The sequence below is a fragment of the Macaca fascicularis genome, chromosome 5 (genome assembly GCF_037993035.2).
Source record: "Macaca fascicularis isolate 582-1 chromosome 5, T2T-MFA8v1.1".
Taxonomy (NCBI): domain Eukaryota; kingdom Metazoa; phylum Chordata; class Mammalia; order Primates; family Cercopithecidae; genus Macaca; species Macaca fascicularis.
Window position 1 is genome coordinate 132,832,011 of NC_088379.1, and position 12,311 is coordinate 132,844,321.

The 12,311-nt window shown below is 34.6% G+C and overlaps 1 protein-coding gene across 4 annotated transcripts in view; it reads left to right on the forward strand.

The window, feature by feature from the left end:
* HSPA4L (heat shock protein family A (Hsp70) member 4 like) overlaps window positions 1–11,752 on the forward strand; it is a 57,034-nt gene extending 45,282 nt beyond the window's left edge. For 2 of the 4 annotated variants that reach the window (XM_005555887.5, XM_045392856.3), the window contains 5 exons: window positions 504–629; window positions 1,249–1,356; window positions 5,009–5,128; window positions 8,287–8,448; window positions 10,363–11,752. In XM_005555887.5, coding sequence (XP_005555944.2) covers window positions 504–629; window positions 1,249–1,356; window positions 5,009–5,128; window positions 8,287–8,448; window positions 10,363–10,554 — 708 coding nt within the window. In that variant the 3' untranslated portion in view covers window positions 10,555–11,752. Of the gene's footprint in view, window positions 1–503; window positions 630–1,248; window positions 1,357–5,008; window positions 5,129–7,121; window positions 7,233–8,286; window positions 8,449–10,362 lie in introns of those variants that run through there. The other 2 variants (XM_065545446.2, XM_065545447.2) reach the window with 2 other exon arrangements.
* The last annotated feature ends 559 nt before the right edge of the window (window positions 11,753–12,311 follow it).

Below are 12,311 nucleotides of genomic sequence, written 5' to 3' on the forward strand. Positions count from 1 at the left end.
TGCGTGTCCTTTTGTGTCTGGCTTATTTGGCATAATGACTTCAAGATTCACCTTGTTTCAGCATGTATCATAACTTCATTTCTTCTTAAAATGAAATAAAATACTACATTGCGTTTATATACTTTTTTTATTCGTTCATCTATTAGTGTGCATTTGGGTTGTTTTTATTTTTGGCTATTGTGAGTAATGCTGCAGTGAACATTGACATACAAATATCTGTTCAAGTCTCTGCTTTCATTTTTTTTGTGGGTGTATCTAGGAGTGAAATTGAAATTCTGCACTTAGCATTTTGAGGGACAGCCAAAACATTTTCCATAGTGGCTGCAGCATTTTACATTCCTCTCAGCAGTGTACAAGGGTTTCATTTTCTCCACATCCTCATGAATACTTATTTTTTTATTGTAATCATTCTAGTGAGTGTGAAGTGGTATCTCATTGTGGTTTTGATTTCTGTTTCCCTAATGCGTATTCTTATGACAACTAATCTGAAGCTTTTTGAATAGGGGAAGATGATTATGCAAGATAAGTTAGAGAAAGAAAGAAATGATGCTAAGAATGCCGTTGAAGAATATGTATATGATTTTAGAGACAGGCTGGGCACTGTCTATGAAAAATTCATCACTCCAGAAGTAAGTCTAAATTCTGTAATTTTTTGTGAGGACTATTTAAATGTTTACTTGAGAATGCTAGTACAAATTACATAAATAAATGTACCAAATGTTGTTATTGTTGCCAATCTTGGGCCCATATGGGGAAGGTTCTTAGTTATTTTTGCAAGTTGCAGAAGTATGGTTAAAAACATATTTTTGAATAAGAAGTTAGAAAATTTTGAAATGTAATATTTTATACTTGAAAAACATTCTGTCTTTCCATAATTTTTACTTTTTTTAAATTTATTTATTTGAGATAGCATCTAGCTCTGTCACCCAGGCTGGAGTGCAGTGTCACGATTTCAGCTCACTGCAACCTCTACTTCCCAGGCTCAAGCAATCCTCTCACCTCACCCTCACAAGTAGATGGGAATACAGGCACGTGCTGTCACGCCTGGCTAATTTTTTAATTTGTTGTAAAAACATGATTTTGCCATATCACCCAGGCTGGTCTCTTGGTTCTGGGCTCAAGCGATCCTCCCACCTTGGCCTTTCAAAGTGTTGGGATTACAGGCATGAGGCACTGCACTGGGCCCAATGATGACTTTTATTTCTTAGGAAAGTATTTTTAATTAGTGTCTCTCAAATATATTACTAGGACATGAATAAACTGTCTGTAATACTGGAAGACACAGAAAACTGGCTTTATGAAGATGGAGAGGACCAACCTAAACAAGTTTATGTGGATAAGCTTCAAGAACTAAAGGTACATTTTTTAAAGTCCATGTTAGTGTAAATCAGTAATTTTTTCTAAAAATTAGGGTGTAAGAGCACAGTGTATGTTCTATTAATTTTTAATTTTTTAATTGAGGGGAAAATTGTATATATGGTGTACAACATGATGTTTTGATTATGCACACATTGTAGAATGGCTAAGTCAAACTATTTAACAAATGAGTTACCTCACATATGTTTCTTTGGGAGGGAGAACACTTAAAATCTACTCTCTCAAGCAATTTTCAAATGTACAGTATATTGTTATGTATATATGTACAATAGATCTCTTGGACTTACTCCTCTTGTCTAATTGAAATGTTGTGTCCTTTGACCAATAGCTCTCCATCATACCACCTGATAACCACCAATTCTACTATCTGCTTCTAAGAGTTTACCTTTTTTAGAGTCAACCTTTGAGATCATACAGTATTTGTCTTTTTGTGCCTGGCTTATTTCACTTAGCATAATGTCCTCCAGGTTCATCTAAATTGTCTCAAATGATAGGATCTATTTCTTTTTAAGGCTGAGTAGTATTCCATTGTGTATGCATACCACATTTTCTTTGTCCAACCTTTAATTGATGGACACTTACATTGATTCTGTATTTTGGCTATTGTGAATAATGCTGCAGTGAACGTGGAGTGCAGATATCTCTTTGGCATACTGATTTTATTTTCTTTGGATATATACACAGTAGTGAGATTGCTGGATCGGTATGTTTTTAGTAAGTACGTGAAAAATTACTAAATCAGAAATGTATAAGAGGAAATGTTCTAATTTTAAAAGCATTTTGAGAGGCAAGCAGTGCTACATAATTGAAATCAGATATTGTATAGTCATAATGTCGAAATATAAATGTTTATAGATGATCAGTGTTACTTTTGCACAAGTTAAATATTACTGGCATGTCTTTAAGAAGTGATAAGTATATCATCTTGACCCTTTCTTATCCATTAAGGGAGTCATCCTCTTCCCCTGCTCCTCTGACTCTTAACTGTCTGATGTTAGGGAGTAATACTACAGTGGCCTGTTGTATTTTCACAGTGTAGCTCATGGGGATACCTGACCAGCCAAGGACTTCAAAAATAGTACCACTGCTCTTGAATTTTAACGTCCTTTCACAAATAAGGAGACTTGGCCACAAAATCTCCTTTTTTAGGTCAGTGGTGTTATTTTAGGGAAAGATCACTGTTGACTCCTTTCTCCATACTTGCTACCAAATCTGGAAAAAATACCTTAAAAGATTAAAAGTTTATATTGGGCTGGGCGCTGTGGCTCACACCTGTAATCCCAGCACTTGGGGAGGCCGAGGCGGGCAGATCACAAAGTCAGGAGATCGAGACCATCCTGGCTAACACGGTGAAACCCCATCTCTACCAAAAAAAAAAAGAAAATACAAAATATTAGCTGGGCATGGTGGCGGGCACCTGTAGTCCCAGCTACTTGGGAGACTGAGGCAGGAGAATGGCGTGAACCCGGGAGGGAGCTTGCAGTGAGCTGAGATTGCGCCACTGCACTCCAGCCTGGGTGACAGAGCGAGACTCCGTCTCAAAAAAAAAAATAAAAAAAAGTCTATATTGGAAGGATGAAGGAAATTTTCAGTCATTCCTTCTTAGTATGGATCATAGCAGTTCTTTAATGTGCGTATGAATTACCTGGGTGCTTACTGAAATGGAAATTTTGATTCAGTAGATACAAGGTGGACCCACTTTTAACAAGCTTCCAAGTGATGCTGATGCTGCTGGTCCCCGAACCATTCTTTGAGTAGGAAGGGATTACATAGATGCTACATGATGACATTAACAAGGATTTTTAGAATATGGGAAAAGATGGCCCTTTACAACTTGGGACAGGCATGAGGTGGGGGAGGGTGTACAAAAGAAGTTACTCAACTTAAAAGAAGTTAATATTGTGCAAAAAATTACCTTCAAGCCAACAAATTACTTCCAAAGGAAATAATTAGAAAACCTAAGTTTATGATAGCAAAACTAGGCTTTACCATATCTTCTTGGTGGTTTTTAATCCCTATCTCCCTAAAAGAAACACAAGCTGGCCACGCTCAGTAGCTCACACTTGTAATCCCAGCACTTTGGGAGCCGAGGTGGGTGTATCACCTGAGGTAAGGAGTTCCAGACCAGCCTGGCTAACATGGTGAAATCCCATTTCTACTTAAGAGTACAAAAAATTAGCCAGGCATGGTGGCATGCACCTGTAATCCCAGCTACTCAGGAGGCTGAGGCAGGAGACATGCTTGAATCCAGGAGGCGGAGGTTGCAGTGAGCTGAGATCGCATCATTGCACTCCAGCTTCGGCAACAAGAGTGAAACTCCTTCTCAAAAAGAAACACAAGCCAAGCAGCAGAGGCCAGTAGAAATAACTGGAAATCCCAGCAGTTCCTATCATGGATTCTTCTGCTTCAAATATATAAGTAGCCATAGAAATTAGTATTACAGAAGTTTTCACAAGTTTTACTTTTTCTGTAATGTTGGCAATTTGAGAGGCCAAGGCAGGAGAATCACTTGAAGCCAGGAGTTCAAGACCAGCCTTGAGCAAAAAAGCAAGACCCCATCTCTACAAAAAAATAAATTAGCCAGGCACAGTGGTATGTGCCTGTAGTTCCAGGTTGGGAGGCTGAGGCAGGAGGATCACTTGAACTCAGGAGTTTGAGGCTACAGTAAGCCGTTGCCATTGCACTCCAGCCTAGGTGACACAGCAAGACCCTGTCCCAATGAAAAAAAAAAAAAAGCACTACTTGCTTCCCTTTCAAAAACATTTAAACTATAAATATGATATGAATAGACCAAATTTAGTAATGGTATCCTGGAACAGATGATAATGAACTCTGAATAAAGACTGTAGTTCAGTTAATAGTAATGCTCCAGTGGTAGTTTCTTAGTTTTGACAAATGTATCCTAAGATGCTAACATTAGAGAAAAGCATAGAGAAGCGTCTGGTGCTTGCTCTCTGTATAATTTCCTTTTAACTTTTCTGTAAATCTAAAATTGTTCTAAAATAAGCCGATTTTTATTTAAGTATATAAAGAATTTAAAAGAAAATAGTTATTTTATCCTTCTAATGTGCTCCCCTTCCCAAAACTACAGTCTGTTTTAACATTTAGAAACTCTTTAATCCAAGACATGTAGGAGAAAAACCTACATATACTACAGTACTCATTTTACTGATTAAATATACAAATAATGTTTAGTTGATAATAATTATCAGTCCCAGTAATTATGTTGTACATAGAGGGTTATATTATGGTTTTGAGTATTTGATACCAAGTTTCAAATCTACAAATTCTGCATGCAGTATAGTTTTTATGGTTTTCTTATTTTAATAGTTCTACAAAGTTTTAACACCCAGCTTTTAAGGAATTAAAGTTTTGATTGAGATTTCGGATTGGAGAAGCTAAGACGTAATCTTAATGAGTGAGAAAAAGAGATAAGGTGTGAGGAAGGCATCCGTGTGTAGGATTGAGGAAGTAGCTACTGGAACTCGCTTCCATATAGGAAAATAAGAGGGGACATATTTTTATCTGTCCATCTTTTCTATTTATCATCCTATAAGGGCCCTATAAAAGTTTTCTGTTAAAACTCAAATAATAACATTTTTTCTTCTTTAAAAATTTCTCATGTTGACAGAAATATGGCCAGCCTATTCAAATGAAGTACATGGAGCATGAAGAGAGACCAAAAGCCTTAAATGACTTGGGAAAAAAGATCCAACTTGTCATGAAAGTGATAGAAGCTTATAGAAACAAGGTATTGAATTCATAAAGCCAATTGTTGACGATGGCATGTGCATGGTACATAGAATGGGGCAAATCTAAAAGTTCTCAGCTACAAAGCTATAGCAGTTGTAGCTATCAAATTCCAGAGACTTTGTATACCAAATTTAAAACTTACTTTTTTATTGGAGAATTTCACTTAAGGATTCTGATACATTTGAAGTAACAGTGAAGGTACAGAGCTTTCATCTTTTAGAATTTCCTGAAACTACATTATAAAATAACCCAGTGACCAAATCCATTGTTTTCTTCTTAGCGATTTCATTTTTATGTTTTTTATGTAGTGAAACAGAGGACCTCTTTGACTTTTTTTTTAAATTATGGGCCTCTTTGAGACTGGACTCTGCTAGCCATTATTTTGTTTCTTGGCTCATTTTTCTTTTAGTTGCTTTTTGTCCTCCAGTCCATTAGTCATCCATAATCTCCTGTATGCTTTATTCTTTTATAAACATATTCAAATCTATATAACCTTAATCTTTCCACTGTCTTTAAGTCTCAAATATGTAGTTATACAGATGATATTTCCATTTAGATATAACCATAAAATTTGAGAAAATTAAGCTTATTGTTTTGTTTCCTCTAAATCAGTAGTTATCAGACTCTTTTTAAGACAAACAATATTTTAGGCTTTACAGTTTTTACGTGTCTATACAGCTATTCATATCTGCCATTGTAGCACAAAAGTACCATAGACAGTATGCAAACTAATGGACATGGCTGTGTTCCCAAAAACTTTATTTAAAAAATCATAAGCAGTGGCTGGATTTAGCTGATGGTACAAGTTTTTTGATCCCTACTCTAAGGAAATATTCTCTGTAATCCCTAGTTTTTGTCATTATGTTAAACGTGCATTAGTAGGAAGAAGAGACCAGAGACCAGCACCAGAAATACTCAAACATGTGAAAATAGCTTACATTTATTGAGCATGTCATGAATTTTAAGTACTTTGTGTGGATTATCTCACCAGGATATATCCTATACAAAGTTAATGTTATCTTTATTTTACAACTAAGAAAACAGAAATGCTTAAGCAACTTACTGAGGTTTACCCAAGTAGTTAATGATGGAATCAACATTCAAACCTAACCAGTCTGACATCAACATACAAATTCTCAGCAACTATATTGCTTCCCACTACACAAAATGGAAAAGAGTTACTTATTTTAGAAATAAGAGATTCTTGAGTTTTGTGAAACAAAAACTGCAGTCCAGCAGACCTAAAGGAAAAATTCAGATATTGATTGTAAATATGCCCGTTAATATCAGTGTTCAAATTGTTCTTATAGGCACAGATAGAATGTAAGGATAATGAAAAAGTAAGAAAGAAGAAACAACCCAATGAAAACACCAAGAATATTTTAAATCTGGTATAATTACTAGTGGCACAGTTCTCCCCAGGCTTTAGCTATCTTCTTCAATATACAGGTTTAAGATATTATCCCACACAAGGCAAGACTTCACTTTTGCTCAAACATTTGAGTTTTTATTATGTGCTAGGCTATTTTCTAGGTGATTGAACTATAGTGTCAACCAAAACATTGAACTTGTTTTTAATATGTTTCAATAGTGAAAAGTGGACAATAAATTACTGTAAGTTATATCAGATAGTAATAAAAAGCTGAAGAAAAAGTAAAGGACTGCCAGAGTTGGTAGAAGTTTGTCAGAAGGGTGTACTAATAAGGTGATACACATGTTAGGAGAGAAATGAAGAAGTGAAAACTCAAAGATATGTGATAACTGGAAGAGAAATGTTCTAGACAAAGAATTGCAGTTGCAAAACACCAAGGGGAGAACATGTTAGAGGAACAGCAAGGTCAGTGTGGTTGAAAATAGGGGTAAGTGTGGCAGTTGCCAGATCATAAATGGGTCTGTTGGCCCTTGTAAAAGTTTGGGTTTTACTCTGAGATAGGAAGCTGTTGGAGGTTTTTGAGCACAGGAGTAATAACATTTGGCTTTTTTTTTTTAAGGATCTGGAGGCAGAGAGACAGATTAAGACATTATTAGAATAATACCAGCAAGAAATGATGGAGGCTCGAACCCAGAGAGTAGGGTTGGGGAGCCAAGAAGTGGTCAGATTTTTCCATTTATTTTGAAGGTAGATGCTTTTAAGATTTCCTGATAGATTTGATGTAAATCTATCACAAATAAGTTGAAAATGACTCCAAGGATTTTGACCTGAAAGAATGAAGTTTCCATTTGCTGAGATGAAGAAAACTGGGAAGAGGAGGTGGGGACATAATCAGTTGTTTGAAACATAAGCATTTTTTTTTTAAAGCATGTGGGTAGAGAGATGAATGAGGATGAAATGGCAAAAGAAACTTAAAAAGTGATCCATGACATAGGAAGAAATTCAAGAAAATGTGGCAACCTAGAAACTGAGTCAGACGATTGATGCATGATTTCTGATCATACAAGCAGAAAGAGGACTTGGGTATCTGAGGGAACTTTATGGGTTTTTTGTTTGTTTGGGGTTTTTTTCCTTCATATATATAGCTTTATGATTTTAAAAATGGCATCACCATCCTCCCACTTCTTTGACTTTGGAGTGTTCTTACATTCTCTTTCCCTTTATATTCTGTGTCCAAACTGTAATCCATCAGGAGATTCTCTTTCTGTATGTTCATTGCCATTTCTTTCTGATTCTATCACTACTAATCTAAACCATGACTACTTGGTTGTCTATTACATGTGACAACTGCAGTTTCTCTTTTTCAGAAAGAATTTTGTCATTTTTCTAATCAAGAATTTAACATACTTTTCTGTTATATATTCATAATTTTGTGTCTAATTTGCTATATGCCTTGTTCACCTTATTTCTCCTTTACACATTCCATTTCGTTGCAGCTTCTTTCTTGGCTAAGTGCTTTCTCCATGAGTATTCCTTAGTAGTCATTCTTTCCCAAACGTGATTTCTTCAGAGAACCTTTCCTTTTTAAACTCACACTGATTTTATCTTTTATCCCATTCTCTTCAGTTCTGTGTTATTTGTATGTGGTTTCTTCAGATGAATACATTTGAGGTATACAGTCAATAAGAGTCTAAATTTTTAAAGTAGAAATTATTAATAAACTGGTGCTACCTGAAAAATCATTACATGCAGTCAAGCTTTTTTTTTTTTTTTTTTTTAAATAGGATGAAAGATATGACCATCTGGATCCTGCTGAAATGGAAAAGGTTGAAAAATATATCAGTGATGCCATGAGTTGGCTGAATAGTAAGATGAATGCACAAAACAAACTAAGTCTCACTCAAGATCCTGTGGTAAAAGTTTCAGAAATAGTAGCAAAGTCAAAGGTAAGAAGTTTACGAAATTGCCTTTTTAATGGTTTCAAGGATTAAAATTTTTTAATGAGAGTCATACTTTGGCAAATAACTTGCAGAAGAACTTAGAAGAACAGAAATTTAAGGCTAATTTTTTATTTAGTTAAATTAAGATTTTAGGTATGGGGTAATTGATTTAATTTGTCATACAAGGCTGGTTTTTAAACTTCAAGAGTAATATAGAATGAAATAAAAGCAATGTGGCAACTTCTGATTAAGTATTTCAGATTTATAGGTTGGATGAGACCTCTAAGTCTTCATTACAGAATTTTTCAGTATAAGTCTGTCTTTGACCTAGTTTGAAGTGTATAAATTTTCATGGTAAAATCTTATTCCGAGATAAACTTTTCAGTTTAAAAAACACTGCCAGTGAAAATATTGGCCAGGCGTGGTGGCTCATATCTGTAATCCCAGCACTTTGTGGGGGTTGAGACAGCTCATGTCTGTAATCCCAGCACTTTGTGGGGGTTGAGAAAGGCAGACTGCTTGAACCCAGGAGTTAGAGACCAGCATAAACAACATGGCGAAACCCTGTCTCTACAAAAAATACAAAAATCAGCTGGGCGTAGTAGCGCATATCTGTAGTCCCAGCTACTCAGGAGGCTGAGGCAGGAGGCTCCCTTGAGCCCAGGAATTTGAGGCAGCAGTGAGCTACGATCGTGCCACTGCACTCCAGCTGGGCGACAGAGCAGGACCCTGTCTATTTAAAAAAATAAAAAGGCATCTAAATACCTATCACTAGGAAACTAGATCAATAAATTGATGCATCCATACAACACTATGCAGCCATTAAATATAGCATTTTACATATAGAGATATCTATTTAGATATAAAGATGTATACAGTGTATTGCTAAGTTAAATTACAAAACCTAAATAAAATGTGTTCATTTGTATAAATATGTGTGCTCATAGATTTGTTTATATGTATGTGTATGCATGAATATACATCTAGAAGGATATCCACCAAAGGTTAATATTCTTTATTTGTAGGAGATGGAATTTCAGGGGATTTTAAAAATATCATTCAGTATGTTTTGGGATATGTTAATTTTTCTTTTTTTTAACAAAAGCTGGTATTTTTAATAAATGCGTAATAAAAATATTTTTATTCTAACAAAGTTTTGCCAAGAAGCTATAATATATATTTTACTCCTAATGAGATGAGATGTGGAGTGTGACAAGAGCAGTTTGCAACTAAAACATTCCCCCTAGGATGTTAATCCCTATATTTCCGTCCCTACCCCAATCTTTGTGACATTGATCTTCAAAGGTTTTTAAATTTGAGTAGTGTTTGTATAGTGTTCTTCTATTTGTACGTAAAAAGCAAGGAAATTGAAGAACATTGTTTCATTTAAATTATTAAGTTACAGTTTACTTTCATGGCACTTTTTCCCTCAACAGAAGAGGCTACTGAGCTATTTTCAAAAAAAAAAAAAAAAAAAAGTTGTTTGTGTATTTGTATGATTCCATTTATTAGAATTGTTTTCATATAAATGTTGAAAATTTTCAATTTATGAAATAGGTGTTATTTGATGTAATTCTCATAGCAAAGCATTACACATAATGTAAAGGAAGAATTAAAAATTATTCCTGCCAAAGTAAACTATATTTGAATTATTATAAAGAAACAAGTTTTAGAAAGGTTAAGTACAAAAAATAATTGTTTACGATTCAATAATTTTTGACTGCCACAGACATATACTAACAAAGAAGGTAAATCTTTCATGAGGCATTTGAAGAAAACAGTTGGTTATCTGGCTGAGCTAACACAAATTCAGAAAGGTGGAATTATGTGAAAATTCAGAAAGTTAATGTGAAATTTAGAAAGTTAATGATAACTTGTTCTGTAATCATTTTAATATAATCAATTTCTTTGTGTCTTTAGGAACTGGATAATTTCTGTAACCCCATCATTTACAAGCCCAAACCAAAAGTAGAAGTTCCTGAAGACAAAGCAAAAGCTAATAGTGAACACAATGGCCCAATGGATGGACAGAGTGGAAATGAAACGAAATCAGATTCAACAAAAGACAGCTCACAGCATACTAAATCTTCCGGAGAGATGGAAGTGGACTAAGTCTTAATTTTACCTTCACATAATTCAAACAGTGCAAGTAACCACGGGGTCCATCTTTTACATCTGGTACACACAAGATGTTCAGTTTTCTTAACCTCTTTTTGTCATTTGTTTTTTGGAGTAGTTTTGAAAAGTGTTTTATATTGAGTGCACTTCTGTTCATTTCCATTGCTGCTTACATGAAGCTTTAGCCGAATTAGATTTACAAGACAATTTAAGCTTTCCAGATACATTTTATATCAAACATAACAGAATTGATAGATAGTTGGCAACAGTCTACCTTATTTAAAGCTTCTACTGGGATAAACCTCAATTCCTTTATTCAGGAAAGGATACTTTATTGCACTATTGTTGCAGATGCATAGATTTCATTGCAACTTTATTTTGAAAAACAAATGGAAATTGATGGGGTTGAAAGCTACGGAGGCACTGACCTTTTTCTAGTTATTGTATTGTTACAATTTAAATATTAAAACAAATAAGAGCTTTCTCAACAAATTAGTCCATCTCATTGATGTACCACAGAACTCCAAAGCTTTGCTATCATCACATAAATGAACTAAATCACATGTGAAAGGGAACACACCCGATTTTATGTTAAGGTGAAACCAGCAGTTTGCTTCTTTTATTAGTAATGTGGATTGATGTTTTCTCAGAGTAACTCATCTTTTTTGCTTGAAATTTTTGATCTTGTCCTGAAGACTAGCTGCTGCTAAAAACAATGCTAGCCTAAAGACACAGGAGTCTGTGACAAAATGACCTTCATGTTAAGGGGAAATGCTGTTTATCTACTCAGACATGCATCTGTGATGTTCATAGCCTTGTTTCAGTTATAATAGTTGTCTTGTTTTTTTCTTAATTGATTTTGTTAATAATACCTTAACACAGGGTAGGGAGAAGTGGCACAGTGTATTGCATTATATACATTTATCATTGATTTACCTAATGTTACCTTGTAGATTAAACACTATTAAGTGGTAATACTTGAAAAGGAGCACTTATACCGTAAGTCTTAGGAAATAATGTTTGTAATAAACTTAACTATGTTACATATCAACAGGCAAAAATATAGAATGTTACATAGTGTTGTATGATGTGATTAAATTATAGTTCCTGCTGTTAACATTACCTTTTGAAACCTTGGCTCCAGTTTTGGTGGTGCTTATACAAATTAAATGGGAAAAGGGACTGTAAACTTAAGATGTATTTTAAGGACTTTATCTGTGCTTCATCACCAAACTTGTTCACATTGTTAATTTCTGTCCAGAGACCTGAAACTGTTTTAAGTATGGGAACAGACCGAAATGATGTTTCGACCTACAAGAGACAGAAGCATAGACAAGTGTATGAGCCCTTATGTCCTTAATGCCAATCAACTAGATTGACCTAGGTTAAAATTTCAAAAGGCTCATTTTCTCCCAAAGCTAAATCTTTATATTAGGAACAACTAAATATTGACTTAAGTTGTAAAAATTGAGAGTATAATATCTTTAGGGATAGTCATTATTTCTCACAACTAGTTCTCTACGAGAGATTTTGTTTCTACAATGTAGTCGGCACTTAATGGAGAGTATGGAGTAGTGCATTTTGCAGGGATTTTTATTCAGTCTTTTGAGGGGAAGAATCTCTTTTTTGCATTAAAAAATCATATAAACAATATATTTTTAAAACTTCTAGTCTTTAAACTTTCTCTTAATTCTCTTAAAATGAAATAGGTATATCAAATAGGTGATTAAATACATTTTTTAAAAACATAG